General features: G+C 45.4%; 1 protein-coding gene across 1 annotated transcript in view; it reads left to right on the top strand.

Moving 5' to 3' along the window:
- The window catches only part of CHADL (chondroadherin like), a 180,937-nt gene extending 154,923 nt beyond the window's left edge, over positions 1–26,014 (top strand). The window contains exons 4-5 of the mRNA XM_068242687.1: positions 1,213–1,376; positions 25,702–26,014. Of these exons, the coding sequence (XP_068098788.1) occupies positions 1,213–1,376; positions 25,702–25,888 (351 nt within the window). The 3' untranslated portion in view covers positions 25,889–26,014. The remainder of the gene's footprint in view (positions 1–1,212; positions 1,377–25,701) is intronic.
- Positions 26,015–26,369: the final 355 nt, after the last annotated feature.

Below are 26,369 nucleotides of genomic sequence, written 5' to 3'. Positions count from 1 at the left end.
GGGGATTCTTAAAAAGAATCAGGTGAATACTGGTTACTTAGATAAAGTGGGCTCGTTACTATGCCACTGGCATAAGTATCACTGCTTGTGCATAGCTATTTTACCTCTATTTAGTGATTATGCCCCATTGTGTTTTTGCATACCCAGCCCTCAAAAACTGCTTGCTTATGTGCTGTTATCCACTTTGACTCTGGCCTGTATCTCAGATTACAGTGATTGACCCATACCCAACAACTGTACTTATAGAAAAACTTAAAGGATACATGAGGCCAATCTATGAAAGAAATGTTTTAATCACCTGGCGCTTCTTCGAGCCCCTAGAAATCTATCAGGTCCCACACCGAAGTTCTGCTCTGCAACAGACTGCCACTGCCCCCTCTGTAAGATCTCGACCAACAGTTGGGTTGCGGTCTTCTGCGGGCTTGCTACGCACATCTCGTGATCGCGCTCCCATTGCAGGGAGCCCTCTGTGCTTGCGCAGTTCAAGTCTTTCTGGACTGTGAAAGCACAAAGCGCCCCTGACCACCGTAGCACAAACACGAGAGCTGCTCGGTGCACCCATGCATGCGTCATTTGATTTGAGTGATTTTGTTTGAATATTCCATGTGATCTACAAGAGCCACTGCATCTATTGCTGAGAGCAAAGGTACCACCTATACCCAGGATCGTTGTTGACAAATTTGGTTTAGTATTTGTAGGCTCAGCAACTACCTTCAAGTAAATGTTCTTTATTGATGAACAAATTGTGCTGGTTTTGCATCATATATATGCTACTTTAGCTGGTCCTCTTCTTATCTACACGTCCCTTGAATTCCTGACAGTGCAACTGCATATTTAGATTGCATGGGCTTGGAACTAAATAATTTCTGATTCACTGCTCTTTAATAAATAGAATGTGAACACTTTGGCATTTTCTCTAAGTTACATTAAGATCAGAATAACTTCTAACCTTAATGGACATGGTTAATACCCCACAGAATACTGTTGTATTTTTTTTTTTTTACTTCCCACATTTATGGTGACATTTTTTTAAAACTTTACTTTATTTGCCTACTAGGCAGGTCATCTGTAGCCTTCCTAAACCATTTTGGAATCATTTTCATTTCAATTTATACATATTTATGACCTGTTACTTATCTTCACCTTTGATCCATATAATAATTAAAAACTATCAAAAGCATATAATAGTATATTTTCTTATGATTTTTGTAGGTTTCAGATGGAGCTTTTATGGGACTTGGACCTGATATTAAAAGTCTGTTCATGGAAAATAATAAACTAGAAGTCATTCCAAGCATGAACTTCATTGGCTTAGAAGTAATAAATCTGTCTAACAATCCTTTTCGATGTGATTGCAACTTGCTCCATCTTCACAGGTATAATCTGTTAGGAAATTAATATTAGTCACTGAACTTGTCATGATGAGAAATTAGATTATATTATATGTCACTCTCAAGAGTGAAGAGTGAACACCATCAGTATTCCATCTAATCACTGAATGGGGACACGCAGGACACTTGAGATCTGCTTAAAGTGACTCCGAGCAGTGCCTGTGGGTATGCCTTTAAGCATACCCACAACTAATTAATTATATCCTCACACCTACCGGCATGATGTTTGTAATTATATCCCCCCGGGTTCCTTGTATTTGATTGCATTGCACTGAATGGAGCTGCCAGCACTGGGGAAAGTGTCGTCCTGCATAATACAATGCTGAATAAGGAATCCAAGATGGTGGTTTATATATCATTGGAAAGAGGAGAAAGAGAGCTTCAAAATGGTATGCATCTTTCCATAGTTACTGCACTGCTCGGAGTCCCTTTAATGTAAAAAAATAATAGGGAAGAAACCCTGCCAGAAATATTTCTTCTAGGGTTCACTTGGACTTCAAGCATTAGCTAATGTTGGTAAGAGTGGGAATTCTGCTACTTGTTATCAATGAGGCATAATATAAGAACATGCTTTACAGTTCTTGTCCAGAGAACTTTACAATTATATAAATTCCAAACAAAATAAGGTTTGAATATAGGACTTATTAAAGATCTTGCAGGGTACTCAGTTGAAGAAGATCAATCTAAAACTGAGGTATCAAATGCATCTATTGATTATGTCTTTGCATGGCATACACCTTTGTCTCATAGTACCACTGTGGGTGGTTTTCAGTCAATCACATTCAACATTAAAGTGGACCTGTAAGGAGAGGACTCCAAAGGAAAAGAGATTGTGTTATGAGGAGAAGAAGAGAAATAAGCAAAAGAGAGAAAATAATCATCTCACCCTGTCAGTGTGGTATAGTAAAAATTCCTCAAGCAGTTTGGGAGGAATCATATTTACTAATGGCACGCAGAGGTAGAGGGATTTTTTTAATCCCTTAGTTTAAGACACGCCCCTTTTGTTATATAGCTTATCCAAATCGCTTAAGGCCCCGTTTCACACCAAAAATCACTGCAAAATCCCCACTAGTTTGCCATGATTTGGTTTGTGTTTCTTGTTCTCTTAATATCGGTTATGTGTAACCTGTGTGAGAGTATTTAAGAAATGGTATACAAAATAATATAGCAGAGCATACTCATTTTACAAAAGCAACATACATTTATTAAAGACAGACCTTGTCTATATTATTGGTCATGTCATGTATTAACATCCAAAAGCATTACAAAAGCTTGATAAATTAGCTTTTTATCCGAAAATTAAAAACATGAGAAAATATGCACTAAAAAGTACATTTTAACATCTGTTTATTAAGGTTTTACAGTAAAAGTGGTTAACATGTGGAATATTTTATCACAAGAAATAGCTATGTTAAATTCTATATTTGCATTTAAAATGGGTTTGAATACTTTCTTTACTTTGTAGGGCAGATGTTATTGCTAGGTGTGGACAGATGACAACTTTATCCAGTCTGGGAGATAGATTCTGCCCTTGTGGTTTTTCTTTCCTGTACATTGAGATGCAGTGAGGCTCAAGAGGTTAAACTTGATAAAGCCATGTCATTTCAACCGAAATATCTACATAACGATTGCTTTGTCAGTATTCCCGATTTATGGGTGAGGCACACTCCAGAAGACTCAGTCTGTATAGCAATATGTCTCCACATTAATTCATAAATCTCCACAGGTCAAATCACGAAAACAGGTCAAATCACTGAACACTGCAGCAATTTTTCCGCGATCGCATTTAGCGCTTCTATAGCACTGAAACGCGATCGTCGGGAAATTGCTTGAAAATGGTGCAGGCGACGTGTTTGCGTTTCGCGATATTGGGCGATAAGCGGCGATTAGCACAAATTGCCCAAGTAAGAATGGGCCCATAGAGTTTAATTACACTAGCGCTTTCAAAAGCGCTAGCGTTTTAGCGTTTTGCCGAAATCACTGGCAAAACGCTCAAACGCTAGCGATTTTTCCGCTCACACAGCCGACGTTTTGCGCTTTCAAGTGTGAATGGGGTCTGAAGGACAGCTGTAGTGGGGGAAATGGAGGCTGCCAAATGTATTTATTTTAAAACAAAACCAGTTGCTTGGCAGCCCTGCTGTTCTATTTGGCTGCAGTAGTATTTGAATCAAACCAGAAACAAGCATGCAGCTAATCTTGTCAGAAATCTGACACAAATATCAGAAACACCTGATCTGCTGCTTGCTTGTTCAAGGTCTATGGCTAAAAGTATTAATGGTAGAGGATCAGCAAGATAGCCAGGGAACTGGTATTGCTTAAAAGGAAATAAACATGGCAGCCTCCATATACCTCTTAATACAGTTGTTCTTTAAAGGGACTCCGAGCAGTGCAAAAACTATGGAAAGATGCATATCATTTTAAAGCTCTCTTTCTCCTCTTTCCAATGATATATGAACCGCCACCCTACGCCTTTTAATTTACGCTATTTTCGCGATTGAAATTGCCGCGGATGGGATTTTGATCGCGAAAATAGAGAAAACTAAAAGGCGTAGGGCGACGATTTAGGGGTAGTCAGAAAGAGGAGAAAGAGAGCTTTAAAGAGAGTCTGAAGTGAGAATAAATCTCGCTTCAGACCTTATATATAGCAGGGGCACGTGTGCCCCTGCTAAACCGCCGCTATCCCGCGGCTTAAAGAGGGCCCCTGTCCCCCCAAATCCCCTCTGTAATGCGGGGGAGCGCTTCCTGGTTGGGGCAGGGCTAACTGCCGCAGCCCTGCCCCACGCGCGTCTGTCAGCGCGTATCTCCGCCTCTCCCCCGCCCCTCTCAGTCTTCCTTCACTGAGAGGGGCGGGGGAGAGGCGGCGATGCGTGGCTGATAGACGCGAATGTAGGCAAGGCTGCAGCCGTTAGCCCTGCCTCCAGGAGCGACCAAGCCTGCAACCAAGTGTTGCAGTGGGGGGTTTGGGGGTAAAGGGACCCCCGATTAGCGGCGCGTATGCGGCGGTTTAGCAGGGGCACACGTGCCCCTGCTAACTATGAGCTCTGAAGCGAGATTTATTCTCGCTTCAGAGTCTCTTTAAAAAGATATCCATCTTTCCATAGTTACATTGTATTACACAGGGCGACTTTTTCTCAAAGTCAGCAGCTGCATTCAGCAGAATGGAGCTGCTGACTTTAGGAAAAAGTCGCCCTGTGTAATACAATGTAACTATGGAAAGATGGATATCATTTTAAAGCTCTCTTTCTCCTCTTTCTGACGACCCCTAAATAGACACCCTACGCCGTTTAGTTTTCTCTATTTTCGTGATCGAAATCGCATCCGCGGCAATTTCATTCGCGAAAATAGCGTAAACTAAAAGGCGTAGGGCGGCGATTTATATATCATTGGAAAGAGGAGAAAGAGAGCTTTAAAATGATATGCATCTTTCCATAGTTTCTGCACTGCTCGGAGTCCCTTTAAAGGACAACTGTAGCGAGATGAATATGAACGAGATAAACAGAGGAACACCAAGAGCCCCAATAGTGTAGTATGTATTGACAAAGGGGGTATTGACAAAGAGTAATAGTTGTTATACTCACAAACATGGGTCACCAATAGGCAACCACTGTAAAGGCAGGTGGGGAGATTATCCTGAGTCCTGACCCCACTCAGGAATAAGAAGTCGCTCTCTGTAGATAGTAGAAAGGGTCGCAACCCTCCACCAAGGGTGGATACAATATTATATAAGAGAGAACAGAGGCGCCAAAAGAATAAAAGGGGTTTTAAAGGAGCTTAGGGCTGGTGCACACCGAGCGGCTTTTTGGGCGTTTTCAGATCCGCTTGCGGCTGCGGATCTGCTTGGTCAATGTATCTCAATGGGGTGGTGCACACCAGAGCGGCAGGCGTTTTGCAGAAACGAAAAATGCCTGGGTGAGGCATTTTTTGGATTGCGGATGCGTTTCTGCCTCAATGTTAAGTATAGGAAAAACGCAAACCGCTCTGAAAAACGGCACTTCAGAGCGGTTTTGCAGGAGTTTTTGTTACAGAAGCTGTCCAGTAACAGCTTTACTGTAACAATATATGAAATCTACTATACTGAAAACCGCAGCAGCAATCCGCAAAACGCTAGCAAAACGCCTCATAAAAATAAAAAAAAGCGTTTAAAAATCTGCTAGCGTTTTGCGGATCTGCTAGCGGGTTTTGGTGTGCACCAGCCCTAAAAAGCCCAAACTTGGTAATTAGAGGAGGCAGTGGTGGACTTACCCCCTCCAAGCAGACACAACACGACTGTACATTCAGTCTATTTATTAACGAACTCCAGATAAAAAGTTTTATCTGGAGTTCGTTAATACTTATTAATACTAATACTTTTAGCCATAGACCTGGGACAAGCATGCAGCAGATCAGGTGTTTCCGACATTTTCAGATCTGACAAGATTAGCTGCATGCATGTTTCTGGTGTGATTCAGGCACTACTGCAGCCACATTGATCTGCAGGACAACCGAGCAACTGGTATTGCTTAAATGGAAATAAATATGGCAGCCTCCATATACCTCTCACTACAGTTCTCCTTTAAAAAAGACTTTTGTTTTAGAATACAACTACAATCCAGCCTACTGTAGCTTGTATTTGTGGAGATTTTCAAACCACAAACACACAGTAGACTGCAAACAGATTAGCAGTAGCTAGCCGTGGTGTAGATAAGAAGCTGTGGGCCCCAGTGCAAGTTTTGCATTGGGGCACCCCAAGCTCTCTATACATAGCAATTGATACGCCACACCAAAACCAATCAAGGACAACCACAGTGCCAGAGGTGCAAGAAAGGGATGGGAAACAGTGTATTAATGATCACTGCTATTCTAATTATCTATAGAAGTGAATATTATCAGCATAGGACCAATAAAGAGCTAATACTGTGGTTGAGGGTGGGCCCCTCGGTGGCTACCTCTGCACCCCCTATTGCTACACCTCTGATAGTTAGCTAAGCTCTCTCTACTCCTATCACATCCACTAACTCTTCCCAACAGAGGCTGGTGTGTCAGAGAGGTAGTCTTCTCAGGGGGCTGTCTGTTGTCTGATTGCTTGTAGTTATATGGTTCCTGGGTCAATTCTGCAGCTAAGAAACACGGGCAACTTAATATGGGGAGAGAAGACATTACTTCCTATCAATTTTCAAATTTTCATGCTAAGCACATGTCGAATATAGCAGTTATTTTCGAAATTTAGTATTTGGGCGAAAATATGGCACTTTCCCTTTAAATTTTGCTATAGGGGAAAATGCGAAAATATAAGCTAATTTTCGTGAAAATTCGGTGAAAGCGAAAACGGGATTTTCAAAGTGAAAATGACTTTGGCGAAAATTTGCAAGCAACACTGCCTACGCCCCTGTTTATTTATAAAATTCAGCAAACCCTGACCACACATACAGGGGTCTTCACTTTGTGCTGAGGAGCTTACATTAGGAGCACCCTCTGTAAGGGAATGCTCCTAATCTTAGCTTGTTATAGGACCTGGATAAAAGACACCTGTCCACAGATGCAATCAATCAGATTCCAAACTAGCCAGCAGGACCAAAGAGCTGTCCAATGATGTCAAGGACAATATTATTGACCTGCACAAGGCTGGACTGGGCCACTAGGCTATCACCAAGAAGCTTATTGAGAAGGTGACAACAGTTCAACAGTTGGCGTGATAATTTGCAAATGGAAGTAACACAAATTAATTGTCAGTCTCCTTCAGTTTGGGCTCCATCCAAGATCTTACCATGTGGAGTTGAAATGATCATGAGAACAGTGACAAAGCAGTCCAGAACAACACAGTGGAAATTTGTCAATCAAGGCTCAATCTCAAGGCAGCTGGGACCACTGTCACCAAGAAAACAATTGGTAACACACTTCGCTGTGAAGGACTCAAATCTTGCAGAGCCCGCAAGGTCTCCCTGCTCAGGACACTACAATTACAGGCCCATCTGCAGTTTGCCATTGCACATCTGAATGATCCAGAGGTGAAGTGGATGAAAGTGTTGTGATTAGACGAGACCAAAATTGAGCTCTTTGGCATCAAGTCAACTTGCATGATCCATAAATAAGGTTCTACCCTTGTAAAAAACTACTCATTTAAACAGGAGATGTTAAAAAATATATTGAGATCTGGGCTGTGTGGGAGTAAAAGATTGTAGTAGCTCAAATTTTATATCAATTTTGCCATAAGGGAAGGAAGAACTTGTATATATCCTTGGTGGCCCTCAGGGGTCTCAGGGCTGAACAATATACTTCTTTCTTTCATTTTTTTTCTACCTGTTTGCTACTGGTGTCCAGATGGATAATGGTCATGCCTGGATTAAACCTCTCTATTAGGGCTCGTTCACACTATGGGCTGGTGCACACCAGAGCGGTTCTGAAGCGTTTTTTAAAACGCCCGCAGGGGGAAAACCGCTTAGCTAATGAAACTGAATGGGATGGTGCACACCAGAGCAGTTCGATTTTTCCACAAACGCAAACTCAGGGGCTGCAGCATTTTTTAGATTTCTAAGGCGATTCTGCCTCAACGTTAAAGTATAGGAAAGTGGAAAACTGCTCTGAAAAACGCTAGATCAGAGCGGTTTTCCAGGCGTTTTTGTTACAGAAGCTCATACAGCAGGAGGAATGGCAGCGCTTTCAAAACTCATACCTGAATGATTTTTTTGCATAGATGTGCAGAGCTCCAATAACTACTGGACTAAAATACACACCAACACTGATTGCAGGAACAAAACCGGAAAATTGTATACTTACCTTCAGTAATTTTCCTTTCCTGGATTAGAAGATGGCGGCATACAGATGGGTTAGGTCACGCCCCCTGACCCCAATAGGACAGCACACATAATAAATTCAAAGAACCCGCCCCCTCCAGCCATTCTTTTGAAAATCAGTCCTCGAATGGACCAGAGGGTGGGATTCGTATGCCGCCATCTTCTAATCCAGGAAAGGAAAATTACCGAAGGTAAGTATACAATTTTCCGGTTTCCTGGATAGAGATGGCGGCATACAGATGGGATATACAAAATCAAACAAAAGAGGGAGGGAAATGCATAAACACAATTTATTTATCCACTGCAGATAATACAGCTTCACCAAAATTCAGAGAAGTAAGACATGCAGGGTTAACATGGTAATGTTTTAGAAAAGTATGTGAGGAGGACCAACTGGCTGCTCTACATATCGTTTCAACCGAGACCTTTGCGAAAGATGCCCAAGAGGCAGCCATCCCTCTTGTGGAATGTGTATGTATCTCTCTAGGCACTTGTAATCCTTTAGTCTTGTAACTCATTTGAATAATTTTAACCAGCCACCTCAGTCGCTATCGTTCTAGCTGTTACAGCTTCACCTTTTCTAGCCCCCTGAATATTTACAAATAGATGATCAGAATTTCTGAAAGACTGGGTAATGTCCAAAAAGGCCTTGATGCTTCTTCCTACATCTAATGGATGATCTTCTTGGCCTAAATGAAATGTTGGCAAGGTAAGCTCTTGATTAATATGAAAAGATGAAGACACTTTTGGTATGTGCTAAACCACTGGTCTAATGACTACCCTGTCTGGGAAGAATTGAAGTAGATTTTCTGTACACCCAAGGACTTGCAAGTCAGATACTCTCTTTGCTGATGAAATTGCAACCAAAAACACTGCTTTCAGAGTAGTATTCCATAATGATGCTGATTCCACTGGATGAAAGGGTCAGGGTGGATTTGATAGAACTTCCAAAACAACACAAAGATCCCACTGGGGGAAGAAAGGCTTCCTTGGAGGTCTTAGTTTGTGAACAGCTTGTACAAATTGAATGACTATAGGATTCAGGGCCCATCTTATACTAGTTAATGCAGAGAGAGCCGAAATTTGCACTTTGATTGCTGACAAGCTCAGGTTTTTATCCACACCAGATTGAAGGAAACCTAGGATATCTTGCACTCTCGGTGTTAAGATGTCAAGCTATTAGCTGCTGCAAAGTTAGCAAATCTATCCCATATCCTATGGTATGTGGCATTTGTTGATTTTTTCCTGGCCAACAGTAAAGTAGCTGTCACTTCCTCTGAACAACCTAAAGTTAGATATTTCCTCCTCTCAACCTCCAGGCCGTCAAATTGAGGCTGCTGACATTGGGGTACAATTGCTCCCCCTGCCTCAGAAGATCTGGAATCTGAGGAAGCTTGATGGCTGTTCCACACTCATCTCCATTAGCATTGGAAACCATGGTCTCCTGGGCCAGTTTGGAACAATAAGGATGATCATGCTCGATTCTAAGGTCAGCCTTTGAAGAAACCTCATTATTAAAGGGAATGGAGGAAATGCGTACCCCAGGCTGAATTCCCAGGGTAATGTCAGACTACTCCTGCTGATGTTGAATTGTGGTAACGGGAGAAGTAGAGTGGTACCTTCCTGTTCTCTGGGGAGGCAAACATGTCTACCTGAGGAAGGCCCCACTTCTGCACAATCGACCGGAATACTTGACTGTTCAATGCCCATTCGTGAGGATTCACAAACTGCCTGCTGAAATGATCCGCCAGACAATTCTGGGGTCCCGGCAGATATACCGCCGTCAGAGTTGACAAATTTTTCTGTGCCCAAGTCATTATATGGCTTACTTCTTGAAACAAAGTCTGACTTCTTGTTCCACCCTGCCTCCTGATGTAGGCTACTGCCGTTGTGTTGTCTATTTGAAGGAGCACATGTTTTCCTGTGATCAGATGCTGGAATGCCTTTAAAGCTAAGTATGCCGCCCTCAGTTCTATTATGTTCGAGGGGACTCCAGACTGCAACGTTTTCCATCTGTTCTGTACTTGCAGATCTTTGCAATGAGCTCCCCATCCGACTAGACTGGCGTCTGTAGTCACTATAACTGGACTGTCCTGTAAGAGTTGGTAGCCATTCCTCAAGTGTGTTTCCTGAGTCCACCAGATCAATGAGTTTCTGACCCTTAATGATAACACCATCTTCTGTGACATTAATTTCTTGTTCCATTTCTTTAGAAAGAAGATTTGAAATATTCTTAGGTTCCAGTGTGCCAATTTTACCATGGGAATTGTGGATGAGAGAGTTCCCAGAAGACTGAGGCATCTCCTTGTTGACAGGTATCTCTGAGATAGTACTGACCTGATCTTCTCTTGGATTGATACAACCTTCTGAGATGGAAGGCAGATCTTGTTCTGACTGGTTATGAACCTTGCTCCCAGAAATATTAGATCTTGAGAGGGTGACAACTGACTTTTCTGTAGATTTACTATCCAACCTAACGACTGAAGTTTTGACATTAGCGTCTGCTGGTGTTGGAGAAGAAGGGAACGATCTTGATTGACTAGAAGAATATCGTCCAGATAATGGAATATTCTTATACCCTTCTGCCTCAAAAATGCTATTACTGGAACCAGTATTTTTGTGAAAGTTCTTGGGGCTGTCGACAAGCCGAAAGGTAAACTTTGAAACTGCCAGTGCTGATTGTTTATTGAGAACCTCAGGTCTTTTTGAAAACTTTGACGTATTGGAATGTGAAGGTAAGCATCTGCGAGATCGATTGTTGACATCCAATCGTCCTTCCTCACGACTTTTATAATAGTTTGTAGGGATTCCATTTTGAAGTGACGAATTTTTATATATTTGTTGAGAAACTTCAGGTCTAGTATTGGACGCCATCCTCCCGAATTTTTGGGAACCAAGAAGAGTGGAGAATAAATTCCTTTGAATTCTTCTTGTCGTGGAACCTTGACTATTGCATTGGCTTTGACTAAGAAGTCCACATAGTCTAACAACGTCTGGCGCTTCTGAAGGTTGCGCACTAATTTTGTTTCTACAAATCTCTTTCTGGGTGGAGTATGCTTGAATTTCCAAGAGTGTCCTTTCCTTAATGTTTTCACTACCCAGTTGTCCTTTATCGTTTCCACCCAGACATCCAAGAAAGAACGCAGTCTTGCTCCTACCTGATTTGTCTGGGTGGTCGCACCTTCAGAATGTCTTTGGGCCTTGGCTAGATCCAGGGTTAGTCTTGTTTTTCCCTGACTTAAGAAAGGACGACTGAGTGCCCTCCAATTTCTGTTAAATGGTTTTCCAGGCTTGTAGGATCGCGCCTGCTGGTATCTCCCTGAAGACTGCTTCCTGTTTGGCTGCTGACGAAAAGTCTTTGACTTCCTGTCTTGTGGCAATAATCCGGACTTCCCACCGGTTACTTTGGGTATTGCCCCATCAATTTCTGTACCGAATAAGTGCTCACCATCAAACGGTATTTTGCACCAATTGTTTCTTGAGGATTGGTCCGCAGACCAAGGTTTTAACCATAGTGCCCTCTTAGCTGTTACATTATGCAACATTGCTCTAGCTGAAGATCTTATTGTATCAATAGCTGCTTCCCCTACGAAGTCACCAGCCAGTTTCAATTCGTCTAAGGCTTTTATAATCTCTTGCCTGTCAGTGCCAGAATTTAGGGCTATCTCGATATTTTCAACCCAGACCTTGATTGCCTTTGCCAAAGAGGTTAGGGCTACTGCTGGCTTACATGCCGCTCCAGCTGCAAGAAAAGCCTTTTTAAGGTCAGTATCTACCTTCCTATCTAATGGATTGCTAAAAGACACAGCATTGTCCATAGGTAAAGTAACATGACGCGCCAGCCTCATGATGGATGCGTCCACCACCGGTGCACAATCCATTATTTTTGCATCTTCATTACTGAATGGATAACGTTTCATAAACCTGTTAGATAAGGAAGGTTTTTGCTCCACTTTGTTCCACTCTTTAATAAATATGTCTTTAATAACTTTCATCATTGGGAAATTATTCGGCTGTCTGTTTAAATGCGGATAATATTTATCAGGTTCTTGCTCCACTTCCTTATCATCTTCCCAGCCAATTGCTGACTTAATAGCTGAAACAAAGGCTGGAATTAAAGCAAAGTCAAATCCTACTGGAGGCAGACCTGAAGTAGAAGCGGCCTCATCTGTCTGAGCTTGAGGAACAGACGTACCCTGTTGAGATACAGCCATTTTGTCAAAATTTTCCTGAACTGCCTGCTGGATTAGAGACATTACTTGCTGGTTATCAGCATCTTTGTCCCTTCCCAACTCAGCAAAACATGCCTCACACACCATTTTGTCAGAGAGAGCTGGCTGGGCACAGGACCAACACAGGGATTTTGCGGGCTGGGAGTATCTTTGATCCTCCATAGGTATTTGAATTGTAGATCTTTGCCTTCTATGAGGGCTACAGGATCTCCTATGCGAGTAATGTCTATAGTAGCCAAAATCTGCAGAGTATCTCCTATTAGGGGACCTTCTCCTGGAATCATGTCTATGTCTAGGCGATCTGCTTCTCCTACTGTAGTATCTTCCTGGAGACTGTCTCCTAGAGGGAGAACGTCTCCTAGATGGAGAGCGTCTTTTAGATGGAGAATATCTCCTAGATGGAGAGCGCCTCCTGGATGCACACCTTTCTTGTGATCGTTTATCATCCTTCTTGGACTTCTCTCTCCTTTCAGGGGACTTTCTTTTAGATGAGCTTGCATCATAAGAAGATTGATTTCTCCCAGGTCTTGAGGATGACAGAGATTGCGCCCCTCTTAAGGACTGGTGATGTTTAGACACCTCTTGTCCACTCTCTCCCTCATGCGGACTGTGGAGACATAGAAAAAAGATATGTTCCACTAAAAAATCCGACAAATATAAGGGGAGATAGCATTCTTTTTTTTGTTTTCTTTTAAAACCCATTAAACCCTGTGGCATTAAAATATATCAAATGACACCCATGTGAGATAAGAAAAGAGTGACATTTAGTCACTCAGTACCTCTCCCGGGGGTTTGAAGGAGCTTCTCCATGTACATCCATCCTATAATCATATTGACATATCATCAGATAAGAATAAAATCATATTACCTGGTCAGCTGCGACTGTAGGATAGCTGCCTGCGTACCTGGAGGTCAATGCTGAAGACTTGATCTGAATGCTGAAGACCAATCTGGATATTATGCCCCAGAGGCGAGGAAGATACTGTAGCCAGAGCGGTACCGCAGCGTGCAGGATCAGCTGCCACCCGCTCTGGCGTTCTGTACGCTTTGGTCTGGTTTAAATCCTCTTCCGGGAACCCCAGTCAGGTGACCCTTTCCACCAATGAGCGATGATCTCGGCAAATCCCGCGAGATCACGCCGCACTACGTGCCGGCTGACTGTAACCAACAGCATTGGCTGCCAACAGGGCAAATCTAAATGCGGCCAAGAGGACTTTCACCTCCGCATATATAAGCCCCATTTAGAGACCGCACTGCACCGCATGGATGGGAGAGGCTGAACCCGTACATATCACGCCATCAAAAATGGAGGAAAAAAGGTAAAAAAACGGCGCTTAAATATACAAAAAATAAGAGAAATAGTGTCCATTCGAGGACAGTTAAAAAAGAATGGCTGGAGGGGGCGGGTTCTTTGAATTTATTATGTGTGCTGTCCTATTGGGGTAAGGGGGCGTGGCCTAACCCATCTGTATGCCGCCATCTCTATCCAGGAAAGGGGGGGACATAGCCTCAGTGTGGGTTGAACCTGAATGATTTATCTGCCATGATGTGCAGGGCTCCAATAACTACTGGACTAAAATACACACCTAGCTTTCACTACAGGCAAAGGGGGGTGTTAGCTTCAGTGATAATATGTGCACAAATTATAACCTAATAAACTTCCCCACGGCGGTGATGTACCCCCTTGGGGAACACATAACGCTAATCTAGAGATAAAAACACAATATTTCTAGTGCAGCTAGTCAAACAAATGGTATACACATTTCATAAAACAAACATACAAACTGGTGACAGCGCTCATGGATGCATCTGATTGCAAGCCTACAGAGGCAATGCAGAGCCCCTCTGCAACTAAATAGTGGTGCAAGGCAGTTAGTGGCTGCCTTGCCCCACTAGCTATTATGCCAGCATAGCTAAATTTAATAATAGCTAGTGGCGCAAGGCAGCAGCACATAATTCTGTGGACCCTGGCGTTGGGAACACAGACAGCAAGAGGTTAAATACAGCAGCAGCAGGAGGAGCAGGAGGAGGAGTGACGTTTGGCAGCAGGCAATGTAACGGGGCCATGGTACCTAGCGTTGATAGCACGGCTGTAAATAAACGCCAACAGCAGGAGGTTCCGGACAGCAGTCGTGAAGCCCACATTGTGTCCAATGCACAACTGGGACAGCACAGTTTTCAACCCAGACACCTCAGAATTTTTTTTTTACAACACTATATAGCTATTGTAGTAGCGTAATAGCTAGTGGCACATGGCAGCAGCGCATAATTCTGTGGACCCTGGCGGTGGGAACACAGACAGCAGAAGGATAAATACAGCAGGAGGAGGAGGAGTGACGTTTGGCAGCAGGCAATGTATTCTGTGGACCCTGGCGGTGGGAACACAGACAGCAGGAGGATAAATACAGCAGCAACAGCAGCAAGAGGAGGAGTGATGTGTGGCAGCAGGCAATGTAACGGGGTCATGGTACCTAGTGTTGGTAGCACGGCTGTAAATAAACACCAACAGCAGGAGGTTCCGGACAGCAGTCGTGAAGTCCACATTGTGTCCAATGCACAACTGGGACAGCACAGTTTTCAACCCAAACACCTTAGAATTTTTTTTTTACAAGACTATTTAGCTATTGTAGTGGCGTAATAGCTAGTGGCGCATGGCAGCAACGCATAATTCTGTGGACCCTGGCGGTGGGAACACAGACAGCAGTAGGAGGAGGAGTGACGTTTGGCAGCAGGCAATGTATTCTGTGGACCCTGGTGGTGGGAACACAGACAGCAGGAGGATAAATACAGCAGCAGAAGGAGGAGGAGAGATGAGTGGCAGCAGGGAATGTAACGGGGCCATGGTACCTAGCGTTGGTAACATAGCTGTAAATAAACACCAACAGCAGGAGGTTCCAGACAGCATATTGTGTCCAATGCACAACTGGGACAGTACAGTTTTCAACCTAGACACCTCAGATTTTTTTTTACAACACTATATAGCTATTGTTGTGGCGTAATAGCTAGTGGCGCATGGCAGCAGCGCATAATTCTGTGGACCCTAGCGGTGGGAACACAGACAGCAGGAGGATAAATACAGCAGGAGGAGGAGGAGTGACGCTTGGCAGCAGGCAATGTATTCTGTGGACCCTAGCGGTGGGAACACAGACAGCAGGAGGATAAAAATCAGCGCTGTGTAATATGTTGGTGCTTTATAAATACAGGAAATAAATAAATACAGCAGCAGCAGGAGGAGGATTGACATGTGGCAGCAGGCATGTCACGGGCCATGATAACTAGTGTTATTACCACAGCAACTAAAGAAAAACCAGGCCAAATTATCAGGACCCAGGGACTGAAGGTTGATGTCATACAATAATTCCCAGGCACCTCATGTCCTCCTCTTGCCAACATTGCCTGGAACGTGCCTGCAATCCAGGCCTAGTTGATCTTCAAAAATGTCAGTCTGTCCATGCCCTCTGTGGAAAGACAAGAGCGCTCCTCGGTGACCACACCACCGGCCGCACTGAAGCACCTCTCGGACAGCACGCTGGAAGGGGGGCAAGACAATACTTCCAAGGCGTACTGCGCCAGCTCACTCCAGATGTGCAAGCGCTCTACCCAGTACTCCATGGGGTCCACAGGCTCCTCGCAGCTGGTGTCAAGCCCACTCAAGGACCCCATGTAGTCGGCCACCATCCAGGTCATGCGCTGGCTGTGACTTTGAGAGGAGGTGGCTGCTGCACGCACCTCCTCTCTCGGCTGCTCCACCGTCATGTAGAGTGCCTTCTTCAATGACAGCAGGTCTCCTGGGTGCCTGATGCTTCTGCTGGCCGCAGGCACCGGCTGCTGTGCTGGCTGGACAGGGACAGAGGGGGTGGAAGGCTGGGGGAAGGCTTCCTCCAATCGCCGAACAAGGATCTCCTGCAACTCCCTTGTTTGCTGCTCACGGTCTCCAGCAGGCAGAAACTGAGCCCACCTCTCCCTCAGCCGTGGGTCCAGGATCATGCTTATGCAGGCATCCTCCCTCACTTGCATCTGCTTGACCCTGAGGTCTGTGCACAGGCAGCGCAGCATGTGCGCTGCTATGGGGAACAGGGTGGTCCGTCCAGCAGAGACATCAGGGTCAGCGGCCGCAACGCTGTCCTCCTCCTCTGGCCCCTGAGCCTTTTCCTCCTCTCTCCACCCTCGCACCACTGCTGCTGCGCTACGCTGTTCCCCCTCAGCAGCAACGTCCAGCACCTCCAACTCCTCCTCATCCTCCTCCAAGGACTCAAATACCTGCGCAGCAGTGGACTGCGCAGGCGGCTGCTGTTCCAGCTGCTTCAGGGCCTCCTCTCCCAAATCCACCAAATCGCCAAGTGCCCTGTCCAGCAGACAAACAAAGGGCACCCACTGGCAGAGGGATACCCATTCCTCACTGACCAGGTTGGTTCCCTGCAGGAAGGGAGCCAACACCAAGCAGACCTGCTGCATCTGCCCCCAATGTGCGTTGGAGAGGAGCTAGAGTTTGGTGGTGCTGGCGAGAGTGCCCTCGATGATGTGGCAGTTGACTGCCCTCCTCTGCTCAACCAGCAGCTCCAACATCGCCAGGGTGCAGTTCCAGCGAGTTGGCACATTGATGACAAGGCGGTGTCGTGGCAGCCCCTCGCGCTGCTGGGTGTCTGAAAGGTTTGCTGCGGCAGCAGCTGAGCGGCGGAAAGTGCACACAATTTTCCGCGCCGCTTCCAACAGCTCCTCTATTCCCTGGTAGGTGGGCATGAACTTCTGCACCACCAAGTTGAGGACGTGGGCCAAGCAGGGGACATGGGTCAAGTCTCCCCTGCTGATGGCAGCCAGCAGGTTGGCCGCATTGTCGGACACCACCAATCCGACTCGGAGGCCTCTGGGGGTCAGCCTTGTCTTCTCCTGTTCCCTCAGGTAGTGGAGCATGTTGGCTGCGGTCAGACTGTTCCTCCCCAGGCTTTTCATCTCCAGCAGCGCTTGGCAATGGCGGGCCTTCACGCTGCTGTTGAGGCGGGTTCGCTTGGCGGCGGGAGCTGCTGCTTCTCCCCTGACACGGTGTGGTGGCACCACATAGTGGGCTGCTGCCAGTGCTGCTGCTGCCACTGATGCGCCCGAGGGTGGACCTGCTGCTTTCTCGCTGTCGCATTCCACCAGGTTGACCCAGTGGGCCATGAAGGACAGATAGCGGTCTGTCCCAAAACGGCTGCTCCACGAATCCATGGTGACTTGGATCCGCGCACTCACTGTGTGATCGAGTGCACGGCCCACGTTCGCCATAGCAAAGCGGTGCAGTGCTGGGATCGTGCGATAGTGGTGGCTGGGGACTTGCCACTCCAGGATTCCAAACTGCAGCAGCACTCTCATGTCACTCCCCTCCTGCACAAAGGAGTATGGCAGAAGCTGGTAGCACATGGCCCAGGCAAGCAACCCGTTCAGCACCCGGATGCACCTGTTGGTGGGAGGCAGCACCTTGGTCACACCGGGGAACGACTCGCTGAGCAGGGTCTGGCGGCGTTTGCCTGCACGGGAGGAAGAGGAGGCCACTGTGGAGGGAGCTGATGAGGCCACCGAGGACTGGCTGCCCAGGGGGGAACAGTGAGTTGCTGCTGTGCTCCTGCTGCTGCTGCTGCTGGATGGGCAGGAGGGTGGGATGCTGCTGCTGCTGAAGTCTGTGCAGTGGCTGTCTGGCTCTGACCACTGCCTGCACCACTGTCCTTCAGCTTCGCAAACTCACTGTACTCATTGAAATGTCTGGTCTCCAAGTGGGTTTGCAGGCACGAGGTACTCAACTTGTTGAGATCGCGATCTCTGCTCAGACTGACACCGCAAGTGTAGCAAATTGCACGGGTCTTGTCGTCTTCGCACGTAGTAAAGAACCGCCAGACTGGGGATTTCAGCTTGCCCTTTGAGCTTGAGGGCTGGGGATTTTTTTTTGCCCTTGGAGGGTTGTGGTCTTTTCTGTTTGCTTGGAGGTTTGCTGCGGATAGTGGTAGCGGCTGAAGCGGCAGACTGTGGCTCCTGCCTTCCACGCCCTGTGCTAGCCGCCTTGCTGCTGCCGCGCCTCTGTGCCAGAGATGCCTCCTCCTCCGATGACGAGCTGCCTTCAACCAACTGTGCTGGTGGCACATAGGTAGGATCCAGCAGCACATCATCATCATCCCCAAACATCTCCTCTGAGCCCGCCTCAACCAACTCCTCTACCGCAAAATCCCCTGATGCCCCTCCTCATCAGCGCCAACAACAAACTCCTCCACCTCAAACTCCTCCTCCTCCTTGCATGTCCCCATCATCTCCTCCTCAAACTGCTCCACAACATCCCTCAAAACGCTTGCGGTCCCTGGGGTGAAGAGCGAGCTCAGTGAGGGCAGGCTGGTCGCTGGGGTCAACGTGACCTCAAGTGGTGGTGGAGGCCTGGTGCGGACCGGAGTGCTGGTGGTAGTGGCACTGGTCTGGCTGGTGCTGGAGGTCTGGCTGGAAATGGTGGCTTGCTGCTCCACCATCATTTCCACCACAGCCTGCACCTGACTCTCCCTAATGGGCCGGGGGCGATGACCCGTCTCAAAGATGGGTGCAACACGCTGCTGTTGTGCCTCTGCTCCCTCCTCCACAACTCTGCGGTCAGTGGCTGGCGGCAGACCAGTCACAGACCTGCTGGTGCTGGCAGTGGCTGCTGCCATGGCGCTGCGTCTCCTGGTGGTGCCTCGCCCTCAACCTCTGCCAGTCATTGTACAATTATACAAATATAATAAGAAAAAAATATATATGCGTAGAAAAGGGCGGGAAAAGGGGGTAAACTTTAATAAAGAGTCTGAGTTGGTGGTGACTGGTGGTGACTGAGTGACAACAAAAAATTATTTTTTTTTCAAATAGTAGTAGTACTACTAACAGTAGTGTAGTCTACGGTAGTCACTAACTAACTCGTGTGACAGACAGTGACAATTAAAGTCGGTCGCACACGGTCGGACACAATTAATCAATAGGGTCGGGCAGATGACAGTCACAGATCACAACGGATGCTAGCCTGTGATGTAACGATTACACAGTGAAGTAACTATTACACAGTACAGAAGCTAATAAACTCACAGACTAACAGTAGAAATTAAGTAAACGAGTAGTAGTAGTAGTAGTAGTAGTAGTAGTAGTAGTAGTAGTAGTAGTAGTAGTGGTAGTGGTAGTAGTAGTACGCAACTAACTATAAATCCCTAGTGTACTACACAATAAGTAAGTCGTGTGGCAGACAGTGAGTGACAATTAAGGTCGGTCACACACGGTCGGACGCAATCAATCAATAGGGTCGGGCAGATGACTGTCACAGATCACAACGGATGCTGGCCTGTGAAGTAACGATTACACAGTACAGAAGCTAATAAACTCACAGACTAACAGTAGAAATTAAGTAAACGAGTAGTAGTAGTAGTAGTAGTAGTAGTAGTAGTAGTAGTGGTAGTAGTAGTACGCAACTAACTATAAATCCCTAGTGTACTACACAATAACTAAGTCGTGTGGCAGTCTGGCAGACAGTGAGTGACAATTAAAGTCGGTGACACACAGTCGGATGCAATCAATCAATAGGGTCGGGCAGATGACTATCACAGATCACAACGAATGCTGGCCTGTACAGTCAGTAACTAACTATTAACTAACACAGTACTGAAGCTAATAAACTAACAGACTACAGCAAATTACTATCTAACTATAAATGAGTACAATATAAGTGTGTAGAATGAGTGTAGGATGCAAAACGCTGGGTTTAGCACAAGAAAAGCTCTTGCTCTCAGACACAGCAGCACTGGAGATGCTCTCAGTACCACACAAGTCACTAAGCAAGGATGGGGCTCCGCAACATGGCCGCCGTCTTATATAGAGGAGGGGAGGGCCAGGCTCCCCTCCTCTGATTGGTTGCTAGGGTTGCCAGGGCCTCGGCTGGAGAACTTCTGATTGGCCTAATGACGTCATCCCCGTATACCGAAGCCGAACCTCGTGTTCACTGCGTCATCCGGCCAAATTCAAGTGCGCCTATTCGGGAACCTTCGGATTCGAATTCAGTATCAGCATGCGGTGCGGGCTTCGACTTCGGCAACCCTAAAAATCTACTCGAATATTTGGGTATATTCGAATTCGAGAGTCCTGATGAGCACCCCTGGGCGGAACCACAAATAGCCAATCAGATTTCACCCATTCATGTCAATGTAAAAATAGTAAAAGGCTGTCATTCTCACAGTAATAATGTCAGAGTCCTCAAATTTGAAACAGCTGGTCACTTGGTGATCAAGATTAAAAACTCAGGGAAAGTGGGTGAAGCGTAAAATAGCCAATCAAGTTTCAGCCGTTCATTTTAAATGGAAAAATGTAAATTGCAGCTATTTTTACACTGTTCATTGCAGGGGTTTGAAACTCGGTGCAGTTGGTCACAGGTCAACTGGAATTAATATTCCGGAAAGTGGGTGGAGCCTACATCAGCCAATCAAAATTCCCCTATTGATTTTCAAGCAGAATATTTAAATTGTTTTTAAAGTGTTGCCATACTGTTTATGGCAGACCTGTTCGGTCATTGGGTGACTGATGTTCAAATTCACTAAAGGGGGGAGCCACAAACAGCCAATCAGATTTCTTTGCTTTATAAACTGCTTCTAATCTCACATTTTTGATGCCAGGATCCGAAAAGCTCACAAACTTGGTCATTGAGTGACTGTGTGTCAAGATTGCAAAAAAATTGACAGAGTCAAAAAATTCACTGATAAAATGTAAACTGGAGCCATTCTTACACTGTTGATGGCAGGGTTCTCAAAAGCTCACAGACTTGGTCATTGAGTGACTGTGTGTCAAAATGACAAAAATTGGGTGGAGCCAAAAATATTCACAGGGAAAATGTAAAGTGCAGCCATTCTTACACTGTTAATGGCAGGGTTCTCAAACTTCCCACAGTTGGTCACTGGGTGACTGGGATTAATAGTCAGGAAAGTGGGTGGAGCCTACAACAGCAAACCAAATTCAACTATTGGTTTTCAAGGGAAATATTGAAATTGCTGCCATTCCTACACTGTTAGGGTGACTGGGGCTCAAATTCAGAAAAGGGGGCATAGCCACAGCCAATCAGATTTACTTCATTCCAATGTGAACATTTTCATTATTGATGCCAAGGACCCCCAATCCTATATCTAATAAATACCTCTGTGCCTCAACAAATTTTAAGGAAAAAGTGACAGTGCTATGATCAAAAGGGAAGGTACAATGCAAACAACTAAATTGTAAAGACTAAAACAAATGGACTGCTATTGTAAATAGTGCCAATTGCACTAGCAATGAGACAGTGAGATACGTAGCCCAGGCTGAAAATGATAGGTGAGTTCGGAGACCACAAAGCCACTGTGTTTGCAGGACTTCAGGGATTAGAGTAATATGATCAGAGTATATGGACAAAACCTATTGTTTCATAAAGCAGGTGCTTTCCCATTTTCTGTGCCTATCACCACTTACGATAACAATAGTAAACCAGATCTAATATCTTACCTGCATAGAGGTTTGCTGTCAGTCTCATGCAGTCATGATGTATGCTCAAATAAAAGTAGTAGTTTATACATCCGAAGTACCACACAGTGGTGTCAGGGAAATAGCATAAATGGGCCCAATCAGATTTGGCATTATACACCCTAAACAGGATAAAAATGTACCTTATGTGGATTTTACATAAAAAATGGGACACAGAGGCATGTTCCCTGCTTAATGACATGCCTCTATTCTTCTTGGCACTACTCTTTGCCCCCCCCCCCCCCCCCCCCTGCTCTATGCTGTCCTCCATCAGAATCTACTCGCAGCTTGTCTCTAGCTTAGTAGGGGAAGGGGCGTCCTTTGCAGGAAAGGAGGGTCATGCCTTCTCTGATTACCAATATCTCCACCCAGTGGCGTTTCTACCATAGGGCGGCATGGGGCGCCCCGCACCGGGTGTCGGGCGCCCCAGGGGGTGTCACCAAGGCCTCCCACAGAGGCCTGTGCAAGACAGGAGGGGGAAGCAACACGGAAAGGAGGGGTGGCGGGGAAAGCGGCGGGGAGGGGTGCCGGACCCCCCCCACCTCCCTCACCTGGGTCCCCTCCTTCTGGCGCTTCCCCCTCCTAATTAGCAGCAGCTAGATGAGCGGGCAGGAGCGGGCGGAGAAGACTTACTCACCTACTTCCTGCGTTCCAGGCGATGGCGCATAGCGTCATCGTCACGTGACGCTGGTCTCCACCTTCTCCACCGCCCACTGTGCTTCCTGATTTGCGGAAGCGCTGTGAGTGACAGAGAAGTTGGAGACCAGCGTCACGTGAGGATGACGCTGTGCGCCATCACCAGGAGCAGGTGAGTAAGTCCTACCCGCCCGCTTCGCTAAGCTGCTGGCTGCTGCTAATTAGGAGGGGGGAAGCGCCGGAAGGAGGGGACCCAGGTGAGGTATGCTATACTGGGGCAACTATACTAGCTATACTGGGGCAGTGGCGGTGCCAGGGGGGTGGTTTGGGTGCTGAAGCACCCCCTAATATTGTCCAAGCACCCCCAGCGTGAATTGATTTTCGGCGTCTAATAGATGCTGTGTCAGTTCACTGACGGCAGCAGCCCGCAGCTCCAACAGCGGCAGAGCAGGGCAGTAAAATGGCGTCCGAAGCCCTGCTCTGGAGACTGAGTCTGCAATGCAGGGCTTCGGGCGCCATTTTCCCGTAGCCCTGCTCTCAGCGCGGGAGTTTCAGTTGCTGGCTGGCTGCAGAGGATCGTGGGAGCTGCGCGCCGGACGGAGGCCGGGACAGGAGGTCTGCTGCTGCTTCAGGTGAGTAAATTTTTATTTAATTTATATTAGCAGGTGTATCGACTGTTCTGGCCAGGTCTGCTACATGATTGAAGTGTTTTCTGGCCAGGTTGGCCACATGATTGCATGTATTTTCTGGTCAAATCTTCCACATCATTGCATATATTTTCTGGGCAAATCTGCCAACATGATTGCATGTATTTTCTGGGCAAATCTGCCGACATGATTGCATGTATTTTCTGGGCAAATCTGCCGACATGATTGCATGTATTTTCTGGGCAAATCTGCCGACATGATTGCATGTATTTTCTGGGCAAATCTGCCGACATGATTGCATGTATTTTCTGGGCAAATCTGCCGACATGATTGCATGTATTTTCTGGGCAAATCTGCCGACATGATTGCATGTATTTTCTGGGTAAATCTGCCGACATGATTGCATGTATTTTCTGGGCAAATCTGCCGACATGATTGAATGTGTTTTTTGGGCAAATCTGCCAACATGATTGAATGTGTTTTTTGGGCAAATCTGCCGACATGATTGAATGTGTTTTTTGGGCAAATCTGCCGACATGATTGAACTATTTTCTGGTCAAATCTGTTCACATTACGTTTATTTTCTTGAGAAAACCTGAACAATTATGTGAATTTTCTGGGGAAAGGCCCACTGTCTTTGTGTTGCACTTTTAAGGGGAACCTGAGGTGAGAATAATATTGGGCTGCCATATTTAACTCCTTTTAAGCAATACCAGTTGCCTGGCTGCTGTGCTGGTCCTCTGCATCTAATTCTTTCAACCATAGACCCTGAACAAGCATGCCGCAGGTCAGTGGTTTCTTACAATATTGTCAGAACTGACAAGATTAGCTGCATGATTGTTTCTGGTGTAATTCAGTTCACTACTGCAGCCAAATAGATCAGCAGGGCTGCCTATTGTTTAAAAGGAAATAAATATGGCAGCCTCCATATCACTCTTATCCCAGGTTCACTTTAAATTAGTTAGCTCTGCCCTCATTCGGTCATGGCCACGCCCATTGTTCGTCGCGGCACGCAATGCGCGCCGCATGTTATAACCACACCCATTTTTTGTTAGCTATACTGGTGCCACTATACCATACTGAGGCCAACTTTGAGGGGGGGGGGGGGAACGAGCCTGCACCTGGCATTAGCCGCCGTGTCACGTTTAGCATGACACATTTGCTGTGTGTTTTTTTTTTTTTGTGAGGAGGGGGGGGGGGGGTGTCTTTTTAATACCCAGCACCGGGTGTCAAATGCCCTAGGTACGCCACTGTCTCCACCCAGAACAATACACCCAATCTGCAAATAACAATGGAAGAAAATGAAAGAAAATTCTGCTTAAAAATAAATCAATTTGTACTCTCCAAAGGTAAAAAAAACACACATTTTAGGAGTACTCTTTCTAATGGCATTTTTTTAAAAAAAGCTTAAACAGAATATAGTGCTCTAGGTACAAAGAAGCAGAAAACACAGGAAAAATAAACAAAATTCACAGATCAAAGACGTTGCAGTAAAAAAAGAGCATCTAGATTCACTACTTACTGTATGCAGCATGGAAAGTACAACTATATTCAGTCATTTTGGGTCTTCTTATCTCTTACAAGGGCTTGTGTGTTAATTTCACTAGGGGCCATGGTGGCAGGGGATGTAATCTATATCCCACCACTGAAATTGATAATATGGCACAATACAGTCTGCTATGCCCCTGTCTAGACAACTATTTCCCTCTCCACAAACAGTTATGCAATGTATCCTGGTCTGGCCATTTTTACTAAAGGAGCTTTCTCTTACTGATTAGCTGGTGGCAGTGTTTTGGTCATAAACCTAGGGAGATGCCCGGATAGGAAGAAAACACAATTAATGCTTTTATTAAAGTTGCTCATTTTTAAACTTGCATAAATGCATGTTTTTAAACAAATGTTTTGAAAGCAAAGAGTGACCTTTTTCTGCAGAATTTTGCTTAAAGAGACACTGAAGCGAAAAAAAAATTATGATATTATGATTTGTATGTGTAGCACAGCTAAGAAATAAAACATTAAGATCAGATACATCAGTGTAATTGTTTCCAGTACAGGAAGAGTTGAGAAACTCCAGTTGTTATCTCTATGCAAACAAGCCATTAAGCTCTCCGACTAAGTTAGTTGTGGAGAGGGCTGTTATCTGACTTTTATTATCTCAACTGTTCCTGGACTATTTACTTTTCCTCTGCTAGAGGAGAGGTCATTACTTCACAGACTGCTCTGAAAGACTCATTTTGAATGCTGAGTGTTGTGTAATGTGCACATATTATAGAATGATGCAATGGTAGAAAAAACACTATAAACCTGAAAAAAAAAGTATGAGAATATTTTCTTTGCTGCTAATCTTCTAGTAATTATTCATAGTACACAACCAATTCACTAAATCATATTTTTTTTCCGCTTCAGTGTCTCTTTAAAATCAGCTTATTCTGTATTAATAAACAGATAATAAATTAAATACATTGTTTATGCAATAGCGGGGTGTTTAAATTACTGTCCTTTTCTTCAACAGATGGATCACCAGTCTGAATATAAAGGTTGGAGCAACCTGTGCAACTCCCAGGAACTTGAAGGGTGTAAAAGTCAGAAACGCTTCATTCCCTGTCTGCCAAGAACAGAAATCTGTTAAGAAAAGTATAAGCAAAAGTCGGAGCTCAACTAGTTCCAAAAAACGAAGGAGTAAGCCTGCAAAACAGTGATTTGAATATAGACTTTGAATCCATACCTATTAAAATAAACAGTAGTTTTAGTTGGACACTTTTTTAAAACTTATTCTAGAAGATGTTTGTCACCACTGAAAGTGACTTCTTCCGTTCAGAGGACATGAAGGAAAACCCAGACATCATGGGCGTCCACAGAAAATTTTCCAGGGGGGGTTGGGGGCGGGCAAAAAGGGGGGGGGAGGAAGAAGTGGGGCGGCGAAAATTTGGGGTGATGTTGAAAAAATGGGGTTACGTCATACGCGCGCCGCACCGAAAAATGGACGTGGTCATGAACCAGAATGTGGGTGTGGTCGCGGGTGGAGACAAGTTTACATGAATTTAGCAATGGTGGGACATTAGATTAGGACAGTGGTGGCAAACCTTTTGGAGGTCGAGTGCCCAAACTGCAACCCAAAAGTTACTTTACTATCGCGAAGTGCCAACAGCAATTTAAACTAAATACAAACGTTTTAACTCA

This window comes from Hyperolius riggenbachi, chromosome 6 (genome assembly GCF_040937935.1).
Source record: "Hyperolius riggenbachi isolate aHypRig1 chromosome 6, aHypRig1.pri, whole genome shotgun sequence".
Lineage (NCBI taxonomy): Eukaryota > Metazoa > Chordata > Amphibia > Anura > Hyperoliidae > Hyperolius > Hyperolius riggenbachi.
Note: the sequence above shows the minus strand (reverse complement) of the source record. Positions and strands in the feature narration are given on the sequence as shown.